This window comes from Chiloscyllium plagiosum, unplaced genomic scaffold, assembly GCF_037043375.1.
Source record: "Chiloscyllium plagiosum isolate Xiang-an unplaced genomic scaffold, Cpla_swu_hap1 HiC_scaffold_35, whole genome shotgun sequence".
Taxonomy (NCBI): Eukaryota; Metazoa; Chordata; class Chondrichthyes; order Orectolobiformes; family Hemiscylliidae; genus Chiloscyllium; species Chiloscyllium plagiosum.
In genome coordinates, this window is record NW_028270173.1 from 23,966,252 (window position 1) to 23,988,457 (window position 22,206).

The 22,206-nt window shown below is 40.6% G+C and overlaps 1 protein-coding gene across 21 annotated transcripts in view; it reads left to right on the forward strand.

Moving 5' to 3' along the window:
- Positions 1-22,206, forward strand: part of LOC122541389 (ras/Rap GTPase-activating protein SynGAP-like) — a 1,066,559-nt gene that overhangs the window by 850,083 nt on the left and 194,270 nt on the right. For 19 of the 21 annotated variants that reach the window (XR_015753055.1, XR_015753056.1, XM_087979364.1 and 16 more), the window contains 7 exons: positions 2,374-2,518; positions 4,420-4,656; positions 6,103-6,304; positions 7,459-7,640; positions 10,154-11,009; positions 15,339-15,509; positions 16,500-16,717. Coding sequence is in view for 19 of the 21 variants with exons in the window: in XM_087979364.1 (XP_087835490.1) it covers positions 2,374-2,518; positions 4,420-4,656; positions 6,103-6,304; positions 7,459-7,640; positions 10,154-11,009; positions 15,339-15,509; positions 16,500-16,717 (2,011 nt within the window). In the remaining 2 variants the exon portion in view is untranslated. The remainder of the gene's footprint in view (positions 1-2,373; positions 2,519-4,419; positions 4,657-6,102; positions 6,305-7,458; positions 7,641-10,153; positions 11,010-15,338; positions 15,510-16,499; positions 16,718-22,206) is intronic. The other 2 variants (XM_087979363.1, XM_087979380.1) reach the window with 1 other exon arrangement.

Sequence of the window (22,206 nt, forward strand, 5' to 3'; positions counted from 1 at the left end):
AAGTGCACTTTATCAATGCAAGTAGTATTCTCCAAGAACAAAAGGCTTCCAGCAACCCAATATATGTTCTGCGTACTGCACAAATGAGTAATGCAACATATACATTTCGGTGCCAAAGTGATGCTAGTTTGAGGACCGTAGTTCCCAATGACTGCAAATTATATCAAATAGCATGTCCCTTTGGCTGATGTAGCAGTCAGAGTACTTGCCATATTCAACCAGCTCATGCTGATAAAACATAACTGGCCTAAATAAAATTTGATTCCAAGATTGGAAAAGATTTGTTGAACATTCCCAATTATGCTAAGAATTACAGTAACAACTAATTTAGGATTATCAGTCAGTGGTGGAGTGTGACTTACATAAGTGTGCTAGAGCTGCTTACATTCATGTCGAAGGCCTTGTCCTTTGCAACCAGAAAAGACATGTCCACACATTATGCCATTTTTTTAACAACACAAAAGCTTTTGACAGTCATTCCATGATGCATTCCCATATCAGTGTCTTGACCAATCAGAGTTAAAAATCACACAACACCAGGTTATAGTCCAACAAGTTTAATTGGAAGCACACTAGCTTTCGGAGCGACGCTCCTTCATCAGGTGAAGGACCAATCAGAGTTGACCTGCATAGTTTGCATTTACTCAAAAGCTTTGCGTTGACAGACACAGACTATTACAGCATGGTAAAAGATTCTTATGCCCATCAAGTCCATGCCAGTCATCAAGCACCTATCTATTGTAATCCCATTTCCCAGCACATGGTCTATAGCTTTGAATTCTGTGGTGCTCCAACTATTTGCCTAAATCCTTCTTGAAGATTGCAATGATTCCTTCCTCTACAACCCTTTGAGTTCGAGATACCCACCAACCTGTGGATGAATAAAAGATTTCTTTTAAGTTGCGTCTGAAAATGGGAACTTCTTGAGGCCTGGGACACTTTGCAGGAGCCCTGGAACTGTGTTGAAGACCTCTTGTACAGAAGATGAACTCTATTTATGTAATTTCCTTTTATACATTTTGTAACTCAAAATGGTGTCAGAATTTGGCAGCAAAACGCTTTCACTATTTTTCTAGGTACATGTGACAATAAATAGCTCATAACTCATAAACCTCCAGCTCTTTACCTTAGATCTATATCCTCTGTTAAATGATCCTGTTACTCAGGAGAAAAGCTTATTCTTATTCATGCTATCTTTGCAGCTCAATTTTGTAGACCTCAGTCACAACCCCCCTTCCCCTGCAACCTTATCTGTTCCAAGGAAAACAACCTTAAGCTCTCTAGTTTGTCATCATAGTTGAAAAGCTCCAACCAAGCAATGTCATGGTTGAATCTCCTCTGCACCATACTTTCTATATGTAGTGACCAGAAAATATCTGCAGTGTATAAAATGCAAGTTAAACCTTTTATATATTATCCAATTGGCTTACTTTTGATTTTAAACTAATTAATTGATCTAGCTTAAATTATGGGTTGATTAAATTCAAATAATTATCTGTACAATTAATCCCATGGGGTTCCTAGTGTAGAGACATCAATAACTAAGTGATTTTCTTTACCAGTCCCCATTCCCATTTGGTTCACCAACTGAGGGAAACTGACCCTTTATAATGCTGTGCACAAGGTCTTGCCCTTTATGCTGCTCAATTCACTCTCAGCCTTATACTTTATGCTTTTTTGCACCAGGCCTTGCCCTTTATGTTGCTTCACTCCGCTCTCAGCCTCACCCTGAATACTGTTCTACTGCAAACTCTATCTTGCCTTTGATGGTCCATTGTCGGTCCCAGGTGGTGTGTGTTCACATGCGATGGATTATTTTGGTGCCTATGTGTGATATAGGATGTACATTGCCTGTGGAGTACAATAGGATGATGTGGTTCAGGTGTGATGTGATGGGATGTTATAGTGCGTGCATGAGACAGGATGTTATAGTCTGTGTGTGCGTGAAATGGGATAATACAGTGTGACCATGCATGAGACAGGGTGTTATACTGTGTGTGCGCGTGCAAGAGAAGCGGTAGTGTGGTGCATAAGCAAGATGTTATGTTGCATGTGTGCATGTGATGGGATGTAAAGGGTCCTGAGATGGGATGTTATGGTGCATGCATGTGAGGGATGTTACAATGTGCGTGAGAAAGGATGTTACATCGCGTGCGTGGGAGATGTTATGATGTGTATATGAGAGGAGATGTTCCAGTACACGTGTGAGATAGGACACTACTTTGCATGTGTGTGAGAGAAGGTATTACAATGTGTCTGTATGTGTGATGGGAAGTTAGATGATATGACAAGTGGCATGTTTTGCAATGGAATGTAACAATCTAACTATCAGGGATTAAAAAATAGCTAACAGTAATTGTTTCTTTTTCACAGGTGAGTTTATCCGAGCACTCTACGAATCTGAAGAGAACTGCGAGGTAGACCCAGCCAAGTGCACCTTTTCCACTTTGGCTGATCACCAGGCTAACCTGAGGATGTGCTGCGAACTGGCACTTTGCAAGATCGTCAACTCACATTGGTCAGTGCTGTTGTTATTTGACAGATGTAAGACCAATAGAAATCAGTCAGTGATGCCAGGTACAAATGTAAGAGCAATGTTCAAACAATTGTGGGACCTAAAAGAGGAGACCACAATTCAAACTCAGTATATTGAGGATAAAGTGATTCAAACATTCATGCAGAGAAGAGGTGGGGATAAAGTGAAACAAACCCACATCAGAGGATTGAGTGATTGATGATATACCAGGTAGACTTGCAGCCAGCTGGCTAAGTTGAAACTGATTAATAGAAGCTTTGCATTAATAGTGTTCAAAACCAAAAACTAGAATTAAAAAGACTATACCAGGGGATTGAGAAGTTAAAATTATGTAGAGAAGCCTAAAACTAGAGGCTAGAAATATAAGACACTTAACTAAAAAAATAGAATAAGGAATTGTTCACTCAGAGAATGAATAGAATATGGAACTTTATATTTAAGGAAAAGGAAGGTATCTAGGGAGACAAGAATATGTGTATGTGGCAAGATAAAAAAAGTGTTGAAGGAAGGTTGCATGGAACATAAATCTTGACACAGAGATGGGTGAAAAGTGCTTCGTGAGACAGCCAAAGTCTTTCCAATATTCAACTCTTCAGGCCAAAGGAATTTATTTTGACAAGAAACAGTTGATAATCTATCCTATTGCATTTCCTCTAGATCTAAAAGTTGAAATTCAAAGGAGTCAAGTGAACAGAACTTACTTTTCTCTGATGCCCAATTACAAACTAGTATCACTGAGATCTCAGTGCTGATTCTTGATTGTTGGCCATGAGAACATAATCAACAGAACTTCGAATTAGTTCCTTCGAACAGGAGGCCTCACTGTTGATTTTGATTGTCTGTGCCTTGAAGTAACAATTATAGTATGCTTTCAATTCATATATAATTTTGTTCTTATTTTGGTCACTCATGTTTTAATAAATCAAAGTAGCTTTACATCTGTCTCCAAATTCTTGTCCCTTTCTGGATATGAAAATTCAGTACTGTACTCCGTATACAGTACCATGGCACATGCTGCATTCCAGTTCCTTGTCAAAATAGTTATCCTTTAGCTTGAAGAATTGAATATTGGAAAGGCATTTGACTTAAAGCTGTCACAAGAAGCACTCTAGCATCCATATATGCTGCCTGCCTGCAGGAAAGCAATTCTGACCAATTTTCCTCCTCCAATATTGAAATTAAATGGAATCTGTCTCTTGAAACCCTAAATTTGATATGCAGACTTTTCAGTCAGTAAGGGAATCAAGGGTTATCAGAATAAGGCAAGAAAGTCAAGTTGAAGATTATCAGGACAGCTATAATCTCATTGAATGGCAGAGTATATAAAGTGGTCTGAATCGCCTACGTCTGCTCCTAACTCTTATGGTCTAAACTCCAATTCTCCCAACAATCCAACTCTCTCTCAGCCATCATCATTCCAAACATTTGACACAAATGGAAATTGAACCTTCCAGGCCCAACCTACCAGACCAAGCATGTCATTTTCAAACTATGTTCTAGGAAGAGAAACCTAGACCATCATGAACATGTTGGATCTTTCAAAGCACAGTACAGCATCCACTTAAGTCCCATACCATCGCGCTTATCCTCATCTCATTTTTCTTTTCACTCAAGGGCTTACCCAATTATCTTTGAAAGTCATTATCTGCTTACAGCACACCTAGAGGTACTGCACCACCATCATCATAACTCACCAAATAAATGGCTCATTGGAAAGACAGAGAGGAGGGTTATCATTGAGCGAGGGTTGAACACCTAAGCTGCTTTTATATATAGCTTTCTTCAGATGGTAAATGAATGCCATGTTAAATGTTACATCATACGGTGCCTTTGTTCTTCAAGTCGCTAACTTTGACAATTTCTTACTTTTGCTTCCTTTAAAGTGTCTTTCCTCGTGAGCTGAAGGAAGTCTTCGCTTCGTGGAGGCATCGCTGTGCCGAGCGTGGCAGGGAAGACATTGCTGACCGTCTAATCAGTGCTTCCTTGTTCCTCCGCTTTCTCTGCCCTGCCATCATGTCACCCAGCCTTTTCAACTTGATGCAGGAGTATCCAGATGATCGCACCTCCCGAACTTTGACCCTTATAGCGAAAGTCATTCAAAACCTGGCCAACTTCACCAAGTAAGTCTTTCCAGGCATGAGGAAGCCGCAGCCCACCAGCCTTCTCAGTGGGTAATGTAGCCTTTGGGGCTGATGTGAGGGATTTGGGAGGTAAGTGTTAGTGGTGACCCCATACATGAAATCTGACTGGAAGAATATAATTGCAGATGCAGTCCAATAGTCTTGCTCATATGGTGACTTTTTAATTGATTGGTAGGTTTATAATTGTTCAAACATTTGGTTAATTTTTAATATTTGCTAAAATTCAGTCTGGTTATTTTGTTGGGTTGATAAGGAATATGATTATTTGTCTATATTGCTTTTATGTGGAGGTATATAGGATATTGTCACATATCCTTTGCCTTTGAACAGTGTTTGGAGAACTAGGAAATACTGACAACTATTAAATCTGTAAATGAGGTACATACGCATGAAAGATTCTTCGTGGATCTCATAATGTGTCATCCAGACTGGAGTCCCACTGTAATAGAACTATACTGATGGAGAAATGTGGAATCCTGATATCATCATGTCCTATTTGCATGCAGTTGGCAAATAAGCTTGTTCTGCTGTGTGATTAGTTACTGTCAATTGTTGTACAGGCTCCTGATGTCTTGAATTGTTTATTATACTTCAGACAGATATTCCTCATGTTAGTGATCATTGATGTTCTGTGGTATTCAAAATGTCACAAACCATGAAAAATAAGTATGTAGATTGTAAGGTTTTAAAATATACAAAGTGGGAAAGAATCATACAATGATACAGCATAGGAGACAGAATCATGTTCACTCTTTAGTTCTTTGAAAGAGCTGTACTAGTATTCTATAACCCCAAAGCGTTTTCTCCAGAACCCTCCAAGGTTTTTCCTGTCGAGTAGTTATACAATTCCGTTTTTAAAATTACTGTCGAATGTGCTTCCAACAGGCAGTGCATTCTAATCATAAATATGTGTTGCACCTATTACTTACTTTTCTTGTTAATAATTTTAAACCTGTAGCCTCTGGTTATCCCAATGGAAAGTTATTTTTATAATTTACTGTATGATTTACCCTTCATGGTTTTCAGCATCTCTTAAAACTCCCACAATGTTCTCTGCTCAAAAGGAGACAATTCCAGTTTTTCTAGTCTGTCCTTATAACTGAAGTCTTTTATTCTGGTTACTATTCTTGTAAATCTCCTGGCTACCTTCAGTCTAAGGTTTTAATATCCTTTTTCAAGTGAGGTGCGCAGAATTGACAATATTTAGATTTTTTGTAACAGTCAAAGTCTCATACAGCCATTGCTGAATGATTAGATATGTGGTTATTTAATTGGAGACACTTACAGTTCTTATTCTACTTGCTTTACCTACACCTACAGGTATGATATATGTTTTCTCATTTGTTGTGGAGACAGATTAGAGAGATGGATTGAAGTAGCTTGTGTTGCTATTGTGCTGCTTTTCTTCCTCCTCCATCTGTTTAGGTTTGGCAGCAAGGAGGACTACATGTCATTCATGAATGAGTTTCTGGAGCTGGAATGGGGTAGCATGCAGCAATTTCTGATGGAGATCTCCAATCCAGACACAGTTACCAATGCAGCTAGCTTTGAGGGCTACATCGACTTGGGCAGAGAGCTCTCCACCCTGCACTCCCTCCTGTGGGAGGTGCTGCCTCAGCTCAGCAAGGTGAAGTATTTAAGCTCACACAGATCATAGAGTCAGAATTAAACAGCACAAAAACAGATCCTTCAGTCCAACCATAATCCCAATCTAAACTAGTATCATCATTTTGTGCTTGGCCCATATCCCTCCAAACATTTCTTATTCATGTGCTCATCCAAATATCTCTTAAACTTTGTAACTGTACCCACATCCACCACTTCCTCTATAAGTTCATTCCACACATGAACCACTGTGTGAAGAAGTTGCCCTTCATGCCTTTTTTAAATCTTTCTCCTCTCACCTTAAAATATGACAAGCACTTGAAATCTCCTCCCCCAGGGGAAAGACCCTTGTCATTCACCTTATCGAACCCCTCTTGATTTTACAAACCTCTGTAAGGCCACCCTTCAACCTCCTACACTCCAGTGAAAAAAGTCCCAGTCTATCCTGCCTCTCCTTACAACTCAAATCCTCCTTTCCTGGCCATATCCTGGTAAATCTCTGATGAACTTCCTCCATCTAAGTAATACCCTTCTCATGTGGTCAGCAAGACATGAGTTGGCTTCATTGGACACTGCACAGACTATACATTTCAGAGCTGTTTGGATCCTTTCACTTTCTATACTTCAAATGCTAATATAATTGATTAGAACCATTGGCATTCTTTTTGTAGAAGGTAAATATCATCTGAATGGAGCTATTGGGAACATATTCCTGGGGAGATCTATTTCAGTCACCTTTGGATTCCATGATGGGAAGTGTTTGGACCCACTAGAATTCAGTATATATTTAGTAGTTGGAATGAATGGAAAGGATAAAGCTTGAGTCTATATGATGATTAGTATATGATGATTGAACAGGATGTGCTTGAGTCAAGTTGTATTCTTTATTGCAAGTGGGGTGTGTGTGAATCCATTATAAATTAGAAAATGATTTGTTAATTGGGATTCTGTAAAGTGAAAGGGAAGTATTGAGCACCATTGGATTTCTTCATTGTGCAATAAATTTAAGATTGCTTGCTTAACTTAAGATTTTATATATATATGAAATGAATGGATTTACTGGGTTTCGTCATTATCTTGTGATTACTGTCTACTGAGTGCAGTTTTAATGCTAAAGTCAATTGTTAATTTGTGTATGTTGTTGCCCCTCCTAAAAATACTTCTGTACCTTTCCAGGAAGCTGTGCTGAAACTGGGTCCGCTCCCCCGTCTCCTCAATGACATAAGTGGAGCATTGAGAAATCCATCGCATGTACAGCGACAATCCAGCCACATAGCAGAACGTTACACTTCTGGACCCAGTATTAACCGTGGTGTTTCATCTGACCTTCAGAAGTACACGGTTAAAGATCTGAACAGGTGAGGAAGGAAAGGGACTCCGCTGATTATGCGAACATTCACAGAGTAAAACATCCTTTACAATATTTCATCAAACTCTTCCTACACATGTAACACTGAATGAGATAAATTTCTGTCCATACTGTCCCCTAACTTTAATATCTCTGTACCATTGAGAAATGATTGCTACATAGCCAAGTTGCATTGCCAGTTCCATTGGCAATGAATTTAAGATGCAGCACTTTTAACTGACCACATTTGCATTGAGGATAGAAAAATGGAAGGTAACTTTGCATATTTAACAGTTGTCTCAAAGAAACAAGTTGCAGTCATGGCATTTGCAGACATTTGAATTTGATTTTTGAGAAACCATTTATAATTTCCAGTGATGAAAAAATACACGCGGTAAACTTTTCACATCCTGCTGTCTTGCTCAGTAGCCCAAGTACAAATTTGAGGGCCATACTGGGGAGTAGCATGCAACAAGGCTGAAAAATAACAAAGTAAGTCGAGGTAATTTGAGATTCAGGATCAAGAATACAAAATACAAGAGTATATTCTCGATAGGTTTTATTCCTGTTGATTTTGTTTCTATGTTTTTACAGCATTTTACCACACTAAAACATCCCAAGATGCTTTGCAGACCATTATACATCAAAATCTGACAATGAACCAGATGGGAAATTAGGACATGATCAAACCCTTGGTCAAGTGATACGACAGTCACAAAAGGAGGAGGAAAAGGTAGAGAGGTTTAGGAACAGAAGTCAATAGCTTAGGAGAATTGAAGGCACAGCTACTGATAGAAAGAGCAAAGGTAATCAAAGATACAGAAGAGGTGAGAATTGGAGCAAACCAGCTCTTGAAGCAAGTTAAGAAAGAGAGAGAGAGATGCCAAGGGCCAAAGTAGTCTGAAAACCCTTGCTGAGGTACATAGACTCCCGCATGAGGAGTGGGTGAGTTCAGTCACTGGTAAGCCTCGACACACCCAGATAGTGACTTTCTACCTTCAGACACGGCAGCAATAGCTTTATGTTGAGCCTCCTCTAAGATGATGCGCTCTTTTTTTCTGTCAGGGGTATGGCCTCACGTACAACATGCAGTTCCTGTTTCCAGAGTGGTCTTGCCTCAGACTTTCTTCCAGGAATTGCCTTTTTTTCCATTTGGTCCTGATCAGAGCTTGGGACATGGTTGGCTGTCATAGAGGAGCCACTGTCCAAGAATATGTTCCTCCATCAAAATGGGTTTGACTGGCTGTCTGACAGAGAAGGGGACTCAGGACACTGGGCTGACCATAGTTGGGAGTGTATTAGATGGCAGAAGAGCAGGCTCAATAATACTGAACTGGCTGGCTCTAGATGTTAACATCTAGGATATATCCAGAGCCACAAGTATTCAGCCATGATACATTAAGAAAACTCAAGGTGGCTCAAGTGTGTGGTGAACTTCTGGATGAACCAACCCCTCTCCATCCAGAATTTGACACTGACCTCCCAAGTGGTATCCCACAATTTTAGCAGTCTCAGGGAAATTTCCCCTTGCCCTTCAGAACAGTCCGAGGGCATTTCCTGTATAGGCTGCTGCTGAACACTGTCTACTTTATCGTCTTTCTCCGCGGCTCAGATACAGTAATACTTTGCCTTTTGGCAGAAGAAATCTCAAATGAATGGTTCTCTGCAAAGGGGTCTTTTTCCATTATGGACCTAGAGTGAGCAATTTTGCTCAAAGCATTCCCATTTAATCACAGACTTGGTAAATCATTAGGTGCCAGGACATTAGTTCTGAAACAAAACAGTTTTTCACATTTATGTTGATTGTTTTCGGTTGCAGCCCCTTTAGTTTATTTTCAAACGGGCTTCTCTTAGCCTTTTAGTTGCTCTTCAGCCCAATGTGCCTAATTTACAAGCACAGTGTACAGGGAGGGCAGATTTGCTGGAGGGCCTCCTTGTGCGTCTGCTCCTAAGTGGCCATTAACAGGTCCTGGCAATGGGTCATTGAGGGAATTGGTGTTAGACATTCAGACAATTCTCAAAAATTGCTGTTTCTTTTTCATGATTACATCCATGTCTGGGTAAATTGAGAGGGAGCAGCACAATAGAGTTTTTCAGAGACCAGTGGGCACCACAGGATCTGGTGTGCATCAATAAAGTTATTTTTATATGTTAAGTTTCTGTTCACTTGATATAAGTTTTCATTGATCAATAGTTAGCATTTTAGTTACAGTGCCCCATCAGAGCCTATTTAACCCTTGTTTTAGGTTTAAAAAGGAGAAATGGAGAGAAGTGAGGCTTTGGACGACCCTGAACATGCGAGAATTTTAAATTGAGACATTGCTGGATGAGGAACCAATGTAGGTAAAGCACAGGTTGTGTAATAGGTGAAACTTGGTATGCGTTCAAATTTTGGATGAGGACGAAAAGGACTGCCATGTGGTATTTGTTCTGAGGTGACTAAGAGGGAATCAGTGAGTGATAGTGGAACACAGACTTTCTATTCCATTTATTTCAGTGCTGTTATTTTTCTTTTCTTTGTAGCTCAATCGATATGACCAGGCTTCCTTCTCCGACCAAGGAAAAAGGAAAGGATGTCTTTTACGTGACAAGGCCTCCTCTTGCACGGTCCTCCCCAGCATACTGCACAAGCAGCTCTGATATCACAGAACCTGATCCTAAAATGATGACTACGAACAAGAGCATCTCCATGATGGATCTGCAGGACAGCAGGAGTATGAACAGCATAAGCAACCTCCAGACTGTTGGAGACATGCTAAACAGCAGTCAAGCATCGATTGGAACTACAGTAGGCCTCAGACCCAGCCGGCTATCACAGGGTAGTGGATCGAGCGTGTCAGGAGGCCTGCGGTTGGGACAAATGGGCATTACCACAGACGGATTACATGGACAGCTGAGAGTCCCTTTGTCCTTTCAGAATCCCCTGTTCAACATGACCTCTGATGGGCCTGCCTCACTACGGACTCCCGCCGAGCCTGGTGCTGGCCTCTTGGGTTACCATGGTTACAGCAAGAGCGAGGACTTATCTGCAAACAAGCAGATCTTCCATAGCCACAGCTACAGTGATGAGTTTGCCCGGCAGAACAGTGAATTCAGCCGCCGGCAGCTTTCACTTACTGATAACCTCCAACATATGCTGTCAGCAGCTCCAGCTAACATTGGCCCCCAAAGGAGGATAGACCAGCCACCACCTGCCCCTCCACCTCTAGTCAGAGGGAAAACGCAGCAGCTTACGGTTAGTGCAGCCCAGAGACCTCGGCCACCCAGTGCTAACTTGTTGCAATCGCCTGCTGAGCCAACACATGGACCCAAGGTGCGGCAGCAGTCAATTATGGCCAAAGCAGACACCCCAGCTCCAAAATCAGGCATCACCAAACAGGTATGTTTCAGAGAGATCAAACCCTGTTTCTCAATAAACAGGAGCAATGTGCTGTCGTCAGTCATGACTCAGTAGATAGCATTCTCACTTGAATCATAAGGTTGTACAAAGAACAATATAGAACAGGAGCACATCCTTCAGCCTCGAAGCCTACACTGACACATTTTGCCCTTCCGTACTAAAACAGTCTTCACTTACAGGATTTGTACCCCTCTATTTCCTTCCTATTCATGTATTTATCCAGGTGTTTCTTGGATGTTGCTGTTGTATCTGCTTCCACCACCTCCTGTGGCAGCATGTTCCAAGCACTCACTACCCTTTGTGGAAAAACTTGCCTCACACATCTTTTAAACATTTCTCCCCCCCCTTCCACCCCCTAACCTTGAACCTACGTCCCCGAGTAACTGACCCCTCCACTCTGGGGGAAAAAGCATCATACTTTCCACTGTATCCATGTCAGTCGCAATCTTAAAAACCTCCATCAAGTTGCGCCTCAACCTCCTGTATTCCAGTGAAAACCCAAGTCTATCCAACCTTTCCTCGTAACTAAAATCTGGGATATTAGGCAACATCCTGGTAAACCTTTTCTGTACCCTGTCCAAAGCATCCACATCGTTCTGGTAGTGATGTGACCAGAACAGTACACAATATTCCTAGTATGGCCTAATTAAAGTTCAATAAAGTTGCAGTGTAACTTACTTGCCTATCCTGATACTCAATGCCCCTTCCAATGAAGGCAAGCATGTCATAGGCCTTTTTTAACCACCTTACCTACCTGTGCTGCCAACTTTAGTGATCTGTGGACCGGTACACCCAGATCCCTCTGCAAATCAATATTCCTAAGGGTTCTACCATTCGCTGTATAATTTCCACTTGTATTTGACCTTCCAAAATCCATCACCTCATATTTGTCAAATTAAACTCCATCTGCCCAAACCCCCAACCAATCTATATCTGGCTGCATCATCTGACAATCCTCACTATCCACAACTCAACCAATCTTTGTTTCATCCGCAAGCTTATTAATTAGATCAACCAGGTCTTCCTCCAAATCATTTATGTAGACCATGAACAGCAGTGGTCCCAGCACTGATCCCTGTGGAACACCATTAGTCACAACACTCCATTCCAAAAAATATCTTCCATCATTACACTCTGTCTTGTACGAGTACACCAGTTCTGTATCCATTTTAGCAGCTCACCCCGACAGCATGTGACTTAACTTTTTGTACCAGTTTGCCATGAGGTACCTTGTAAAAGGCTTTACTGAAGTCCATGTATACAACATCAAATGCTTTTCCTTCAATAATCATCATTACCTCCTCAAAAAAACTCAATTAAGTTAGTGAGCATGACCTTCCCAACATAAAACTATGCTGTCTATCACAAATACATTCATTTGCTTCAAAATGCATCTAGATCTTTTCCATTAATTTCCCTACCACTGACATGAGGCTCACAGGCCTGTAAATTCCTGGATTATCCCTGCTACTCCTCTTAAACAACAGGACAACATGGCTATTCTCCAGTCCTGTGGGTCCTCACCTGTGGCCTAAGAGGATATGAAGATGTCAGTCAATGGTTCAGCAATTTGTTCTCTTACCTCCCTCAATATTCTGGGATAGATCCCCATCAGGATCCAGGGACTTATCTACCTTCATACTTCTTCCTTTTTAATAGCAATTTGGCTTAGAAATTCGACACTCCCCTTTCTTAGATCATCCTCCTCCAATTCCTTCTCTTGAATATTGACACACAGTATTCATTTAGGACCTCAGCTACTTCTTCTGGCTCCACACAGATTGTCTCCTGTTGTGTACTCAAGTTCAACTCCAAAGATATCACCAGATATTTTAGGACGATACAGTAATCGGGGAGTGCAGCACTGTTGAAGATGCAACCTCTGTAACTGAAATCTTCCTCTGCCCTCCAAAGTAGATGTAAAAGATTGTATGATACTATTTTGATGAAAAGCAGGGAAATTTGCCCGGTTTCCTGGCCGGTCAACATCACCAAACATCACAGTATCTGATCATTAATATAAAACAAAGACCTGCAGATAATGTAAATCGGAAACAAAAAGAAATTACTGGAAAACCTCAGCACCTCTGGACAGAAAGCAGAGTTAACATTGAGTCCACTGACTTCTTCAGAAATTGTCTGGTCATTATCTCATTGTCTTTATGGTAGCTTGCACTGCACAATTTGGCTATCACAATGTTTACATTACAACAGCAACTACATTTTAAAAGTAGTGAATTGACTGTACACTTTTTTTAGACACCTTCGGGATGTATCTGGTCAGCACGGACAGGTTGGACCGAAGGGTCTGTTTCCATGCTGTACATCTCTATGACTCTGAATATACTGTTTCCAGTAGACAATAAGTCCTTGTAATAGAGTTACAGAATCATACAGCATGGAAAAGACCCAACCAGTCCATGCCAACCATGTTCCCAAACTAAACTATTCCCACCTGCCTGTGCTTGGCCCATATCCCTCCAACCCTTTCCTATTCATGAACTTGTCCAAATGTCTTTTAAAAATGATAACTATATCTGCATCCACCACTCTCTGGCAGCTCATTCCACACACGAACCACTCTATATAAGAAGATTGCCACTTGTGTTGTTCTTAAATCTTTCTCCTCTCACCTTAAAAAACAACCCTAATTTTGAACTCTCCCACCCTTTGGAAAAGACCCTTTTCATCCACCTTATCCTATGCCCCTCATGATTTTATATAACTGAAACTCAACTTCCGATGCTCCAGTGAAAAAAAGTCCCAGCCTTTCCAGTCTATTTTTATACACACAGAAAACTTCAAAGACAGGGAGATAGCAGCTCATCCATCTAACTTGTCCGAAAGTTAGTAATCTGTTACCTACTGATCCGTTATGCTTCACAATACGCAGGACCATGAGAAGGTCACTCAGCACTTCAAGCCGCTACCTGAATTTCATTTATCAACCTCTGCTTATCATTCAATAAGCTTCATGACTAAAAATTGACTAATCTGAGTCTTGAAAGCTCTAACCAACCACTTTGACCAACTTTGTCACAGTACATAGAATTAATAGCACAGAACTGGGCCATTCAGCCAAAAGGCTTTATTCCACATAAATTGAAAGAGTAGGTTGTTAGATATTTGAAATATCTGGAAATTAACAGCTGGGATTATTGACTCCTGTTTTACTGTCATTTCAATGGCACAACTTGTATTACTTGCTATGTTCCTCTGGTACAGCATAATGTTCAGCTGAAATCAGGCAATTCGTCTCCTTTGCAAATTTTGCACTCAGCATATTATCCAGCAAATAACTTAATAGTTGGAAAGTAGTGGAATTGTACCCCAAGTTTCTCATGCTAAAAGTAAATCTTAAATTCAAATTAAGCATTTTGTTCTACCACCTATCAGATGTCTAACTTCACATGTCATCTTTACGTGCCACCCATGTTCAAAAGAAGCTAGTCAAGTCTGATGGGAGATCCATGATCTCTCGAATCTCCACCACTTGAATGGCTGCCCTGTACACTCTGCAGGGTGGTAAAGGAGGCAGTTGAGCAATCCCAAATATCCCAACTGACCAGTTCCAGATCATACACTTCATCAGTGAATTATTTTGACTGGAGCTTGGATCAAATTTGATGTACAGCTGCTGTCTCCCTGTCTGACATTTTCTTGGGCTGACCCAAGAAAGACAGGAGCAATATTTTATGCTTAAATCACCACTTACCAAGGGATTGCTAGCTACATTTTACTATTTTAGCCCTGATTCCTCCAGAATCTGGTCCCAGCCACACAGGCATACTTATGTTTGGAGGTCACTGAGGGAGGGGGTGCAGGTAGCTTCAAATTGGATGACAATATCCTGCCTGCCCCACTTCTTGTTTTGACATGATACAAAGAACCTACTCCTTCAATGAAATTTTCCTACACAGGAAAACAAATTGAGAACCTACAGAACCATATTACTCCTGGTCTATTAGAATTGCACACCCCTAATCTCCCCTCCCCTCCTAATCCACACACCATCCCATCCCAAGGATTTATGCCCGAAACGTCAATTCTCCTGCTCCTTTGATGCTGCCTAACCTGCTGCGCTTTTCCAGCAACACATTTTTCAGCCCTTATTTACCTGGCCTTGAAAGCTTCCCAACCCAAGAATCTCCAAGCTCTGACGTTTAATGCCAAAAGTCATCCTTTTCCTTGCAAGGCAAAAGGACAGAAAATCGTGGCAGTGCAGGAGAAAAGACCAACACTGTATAATATGTAAGAGGCTGCTTTTAAATCAGTGAATTCATAATGCCATCTGCTTTTGTCCCTCAGGCTTCCCACTCACCCTCAACTCTTCACCCCGTCACCCCTTCAGAGCGCACGGTTGCCTGGGTGACCAACATGACACACCTTTCTGCGGACATCGAAAGCTCACACCTAGAGCGGGAAGAGTACAAATTACGGGAATACTCCAAGTCGATGGATGAGAGCAGGCTGGACAAGGTGAAAATGTGGCTGTGTTGATCAAGATTGTTGATGTTTCGTGGAGTTAGAATAGTGAGGAGAGTTTAGAGGCCTATAAATTGTCAGGCCAACACCATTTGTCTATATTGGAACCTGGATTCTTAAAACTAGAACAATGAGCTGTGCTAATTGGCAGGTGCCACAAGGCAGTTCACAATTTGAATTTGAGGTCACTGCATCACCAGTAGGTCAGCAAAATCAAGTCGAAGGCAGGAGAAATTGACTGGGAAAGGACAGTGATCAAAAAGGAATAAACCAAAGAGGGGAGACCCCTGGATTAGAGGGGGCTGATAAGGAGAGGGAAGCGATTGTCAAAAGGTGAGACAATCAACTTGAGCAATGAAGAGAGTGATCAAGAGAGAAAGAACAGGAGAGTGAAACAATTAAAAAAAAAAACCTGTTTTAAGCAGGAAGAACAAAGAGAATAGGGAAATTATGAAGGGGAGAAATAGACAAGGGAAAAAAAAGAGACACACACACTAAGAGGTGATCATAAATGGAAGCCAGTGGCTTTGATAGGAGGTCAGGAGAAGTGTTCTTGCACCTCAACCCCACATTCAGGCATATTTTAACACATGGTCAGTGGATGCCTGTCCATATTACATTTCTATGTAATTCAGCACAGGCATAAAAGACGGCGGCATTTCCAGGCTATGCTATTTCCTATTCTATTTGTCAAACTTTCTTCAAAATAAGGTTTTTTTTTGTGTCTTGTTAATCATGTTCGGTCTTAACTTGAGTGACAATAATTAAGAAATGCAGTGGACAATAGGGAACTGCACACGCTTCACCAACAGGTGACCATGGCCAAAACATGAAAATCACAGCTCTCAAAGCTCGCTTTCGAAAAAGTCAGGTTCCATGTGATCTGTACTCATGCGCTAACACCAGCCCCCAACACACTCCACCCTGTACCATGATATGACAGGTTGTGTGTCATTTATTCCCCCCTGTGATCCAATTCCGCAGGGGCAACAGACACAATACGAGGAAGAGATTCTTTCCCTGAAAGAACGACTGCAGATGTCAAACCGTAAGCTAGAGGAGTATGAGCGGCGGTTGATGTCACAGGAGGAGCAGACAGGGAAAATTCTGCGAGAGTACCAAACACGCCTGGATGAAAGCGAGAATCGTTTGCGTCGGCAACAAGAGGAGAAGGACAACCAGATCAAAGGCATTATCAACAGGTAACTGGTGAAGACCCAACCCAGTGTTTTGGTTAGGAAACTTTCAGGGCCAGTAACATTTAATGTTGTTTATCTTGGAGCAGTGAAAGTGACAGGAAACCTGATAGAGGTATACAAGCTTATGAAGGCACTGTTAGGGTGGAATGGAAGGCACTTTTTCCATTAGTACAAGAGATTAAAATCAGAGGGCCTAAATTTAAGGGAAGAGGTCGAAGGCCAAGAGGAAAACAGAGGAGAAACATCTTTCCCTGGACAGTGGTGGAAGTCTAGAACGTGCTCTTGAAAGGCTAGTTGAGTAAGAAACTCTCAAAACATTTAATCAGTATTTAGATATTCATTTGTTCCAAAGCTTCTTCAGCAATGAGATGGGATTCATATAGTCAGATCATTGTTGACCTGAATGAATTTGGATTAGAGTGGTGCTGGAAAAGCACAGCAGTTCAGGTAGCATCCGAGGAGCAGGAAAATCGACGTTTCAGGCAAAAGCCCTTCATCAGGAATAAAGGCAGAGTGCCTGAAGGGTGGAATGAACCCAAGTGACCTAATGGCCTCTTGCTATGCTGTAAACATCTGCATCTATAAAGAACTAGGAGTGGAAAGTAGCACTGGGTTGGACAGCAACATCTGCATCCTGAGAATGTAAATAAGTTGGCATGGTGTATACTGAACAAAGTCTCCAAAGAGATCATTCTCAGAAAACACTGCCCAAACATGTCCAAGGGACATTACATAGAATATACCGCATAAAAACATGTTAAAAACAAACAGTCTATACCGATGTTTATGTTCCACTCCAGCTTTCTCTAAATATTCTTCATTTAATGCCAGAGTAACCCTCAATTCTTTTGTACTCCATATACTCAACTACAATGTTCCATTTAAGCTGCACACCAATGCAGCAACTTAGAGGTTCTGCACACACCAGTGGACGCATTGACTTCCAGTCCTATAAGTCGCTACCATGCGTGGATCTCAGGAGGTAGTAGCAGGGGAAATACTGATGCAATGTAGCTCAACTAATTTCACCTTAAATGGATCGGTACTATCCACCTCAACCACTCACTCTGGCAACAAGTTCTATCTTCTCATCAACCCATACTGGCCTCCACAAATTGGATGAGTCAGTATGCCAAGTAAAAAACAGTATAAATGAGATGTGCATAACATTGTATTCACACTTCATGCATCAACATTTTACTGGGGCCTGCACTTACTGGGTGAGAGACCAAAGGATCTTTTCTCAAGTTAGGCTCTGATGCTGGAATTGAGCTTGTTTACATAGTTATCCGCATGGTTGACACAAACACCATTTCACAATAGATCTGCATCAATGTTGCTTAATAGGGCAGTTTCAAGAGATCGTTTCTAACCTGCTGGTATACCTACACCAGGAATGTTTGATGCAAACGTGTAGGGGCGATTTACTCTTAAGCATGCCACATTTTAAACCCGACTTAAAAAAAAAAGAAATCTGTGCAGAGTAAAGCAGAATTAATATTTCAGATCTGTGTCCTGAATAGGGAAATTAAGAAGGGTAGAAAGAGAGACATACACAAAATCAGAGCTGATAATAAATGGATGCCAGTGACCATTGAGCTGAAAGATAACTTTGTTTCTCTGCACAGGCGCTGCCTAAACTGCTGAAGGTTTTCAACAACTTTTATTTCATATTTCTAGCACCCACAATACTTTATTTTCACTCCAGTTGATTGATAGGTGTGAAAACAATGGAATTTTGCCACTGAAATACTGGGCAGATTGTGTTTGCGGCAGTAATCAATCATTACCCTCTCTGGCTCTGTTTATGGAACAGATGTCAAGAACTTTCAAAATTAGCAATTCCTAAAGAGAAGTCAACATGTTTTTTTTGATGCCATGGAAACAATTCTTTATGTTGCAGTTAATCTAGTTAAGAAAGAGGAGGCCATCAATAGGTTTCCTGATCAATTAGACTGTCATCTTCCTAGTTAGCTACCTTTGATTAGAGGATGCCATTTATTTAGAGTCACGAGTCCCTGTTCTGGGTCTTCAACTGATTAAATAGGATGATTTTGGCCCGCAGATCTTTTGACACTTTGGGTAGAACATTCCATGAGCTAATAGGATTCAGATTGCAGAATTTGCTGGTTTTCTTTCCTTCTCTGCCATCATTATGCTTCATCATTCAGGCGTTTAGATTCAAAGCACGATACTTCTTGAAGGACAAGTTCACATCATATTGAATGACTGTTAGCAGACTCCTCAAAATTATTAATGTCAATGCTGCTGTATTTCAAAGAGAGCATCAGAGTGCCCTTGAAGCACTGTTTTTGTATGCCCCGGCACAGTAGCCATTTGAGTGTTTAGGAAACAAGATTTGGTATGGGAGAGAATTTTCAGAGCACTTGACTTCAGACCACTTGACAACATGTCTACTCTATTCCAATTAGTTCTATTGCAGTGCTGTGGTGGCAATGTTGCTACAAATTAGGCCCAAACTAATGCCTGCCTCGTATAAACAAGGAATGAAAGTAGGCCACGGAGCCCCTCAAGCCCATTCCGTCATTTAATAAGATCATGGCTGATCTGATTGAAACCTCAAATCCACATTGCCACCTAACCCTGATAACCTGTCACCCCCTTGTTTAACGTAAGTTAACTATTTGAATGGCAGAGGCAGGTTAAAGACTCTACTTCACTATTGTTTCAGGAAGAGAGTTCCAAAGACTCATGATCCTCAAAGTAAAAAAATTCACTTCTGTTTCAACTGAGCAATGCCTTATTTTTAAGTACTGATGCCTAGTTCGAGATGTCATCCTTGACACACACAACTTGCCAAGACCAACTAGGATCTTATATTTCCATCAAGGCACATCCTACTCTTCTAAAGTCCAGTGGATACAAGCCTAGCCTATCCAACCAATTATCATAAGACAACATTAATATTCCAGGTATTGATCTGGTAAATCTTTTCTTAACTATTTAGGAAGAATGTAAATGCATTGTAAGTAAAGTGATCAATACTTTACACAGTATTCCTGACGTGATTTCAGCAGTACCCTGTATAACTGAAGCATAACCTCCCTAATTTTGTTATGAATTCCCCTTACAACAAACAATATTCTATTAGCTTTCCCAAATACTTATTATACCTAGACGCTAGCCTTTGAGATTCATGCACCTGAACATGCAGATTTCTCAGTATCTCAGGACTATCCAGTTTCTCACCCTTTAAATATGTTTTTCTTTACTCTTCCTGCTAAAATGGAAAACTTCACATTTTCCCACATTATATTCTTTGCCCACATACTAATCATACAAATTATTTATATCAACCATTGATCTCCCAGCAGTGATCCATGTGCATAGCATTCAGCATACCTTGCACATCTTAAAAAAACCCAATCACAGAATTGTTATTGCTTAGAAAGCAACCATTTGACCCAACTTGTCTGCACTAATTCTGTTACTTAGTGCCAACCTCTTGCTTTTTCTCCCATATCCTTGGACAAAATTTTGATCCAAATAATCATCTCAATTGCACCTGTTTTTACCACATTTCCAGGCAGTGCAATTTACTACCTGCCATGTGAAAAAGATTTTTCTTATATCAAACTTGCTTTATTTTGCACATCACTTTAATTCTATATTTTTTTTCCTTTTATAAGCAGGAAAAGCTTCTATCTACTGTATCATGATTTTGAAAACTTCTTTCAAATCTCCTCTCAGCCTTCTTCTCTCCAAGGAACACAGTCCAATTTCCACAATCTATATTCATAACTGAAGTTTCTTGCAAGTCATTTCTGCAATGTCTCCAATGACCTCTCACCTTTCCTATAAAATGGTGCCCACACTATACACAGTAGTCCCAGCTGAGGTCTATGTCTTGTCCACATTTAAAATCACCTCCCTACTCTTGTACTCTATTTATGTCTGCTCTCTGCTTCTGGTTAGCCAGTTAATCTTCTATTCATGCCAATATGCCATCCCAAAAAAAAGAACTTTTATTTTCCACAATAATCTTTAAAATGTGGCAGTTCATTGAATGGGTTTTGAAGATCTTAGTACATCCACCAGTTCCTCTTTACACACAGCATGTTACTTTGTCAAAGAACTCAAAGTGATGGGTAAAAAATTATTTCCTCTCCTCAAAACTATGCTGGGTCCTATTTGATTACCTTGAACCTACGCGCTTTGCTATAACTTCTTTGAAAATAGCTTTTTAACATTTTCCTCATGTCTGATGTTAAGCTGTTTATGATTTCCTGCTTTCTGTCTCCCTCTTTGGTAATTTGCTATTTTCCAATCCATTGGGATCTTCCCCAAATTAAGTGAGATTTGGAAAATAAAAGCAATACATCCACTTTCTCAGTCGTTACTTCCTTTAAGACCCTGGGATGAATTCTATCAGTTACTTGTCAGCAACAATTTAATCAATAAATTTACTTCATGATAAATTTTCCTGATTTCCTTCTTCCCTTAGGGCAGCACAGTGGCTCAGTGGTTAGCACTGCTGTCTCACAGTTGCCTTGGGCAACTGTCTGTGTGGAGTTTGCATGTTCTCCCCGTGTCTGCATGGGTTTCCTCCGGGTTCTCCAGTTTCCTCCCACAGTCACAAGATGTGCAGGTTAGGTGAATTGGCCGTGCTAAATTGCCCGTGGTGTTAGGTGCATTAGTCAGGGGTAAAAAAAAACCATTGGGTAGGGGAATGGGTCTAGGTAGGTTGCTCTTCGGAGGGTTGGTGTGGACATGTTGGGCCGAAGGGCCTGTTTCCACACTGTAGGGAATCTAATCTTTCATTTCCTGATTTATACTTGCCTCTGGAAAGTTACTTGTATCCTCTAAAGTGATGCGTCTTATTTTCCATTATTTATTCTCCAGGGTTAATTGTTAACTCTTTAACGTATTGATAGAATTTTTTCTATTTATCTTGCCCTAATTATTCACACATTAAGTTTTTTGTCATTTAGCTTTTTTTTTTAAATAGTCTGTCTAATCCTCTGGCTTGTCACCTGTTTTACACAATTATTTACTTTTTTAAAAAAAGCTAATATGATTTTTTTAACTTTTCTAGTCAACCACTGACGACGGGTCTGTCCTTTGAAATTTTTCCAACTTATTACAATATAGTGTGTATTCTGAAATATCCACTTAAATGTCTGCCACTGCATCTCTTCTGACCTATTCTTGAACCTAATTTGCTAATTCCCTTTAGGACAAATAACAGGAACAGGCCCTTTAGGCCATCAAGACTGCTGACACATTATGCTTTTCTAAACTTAAAAATCTTTCTCCTCTATTCAGTAAGGGTCCACAATTCGCTGTCTATTCATATCTGTCAAGATGTCTCTTAAACACTGCCATCCACCATATCCATCTCCACCACCTCTTTTGGCAGCACATTCCAGTCACTTACTACTCTCAAAAAATGTTGCCTCATCTCTTTTAAACTTATCATCACCTTTTAGCTTAAACCTATGTCCCATATTAATTTGCATTTCTATGCTTGG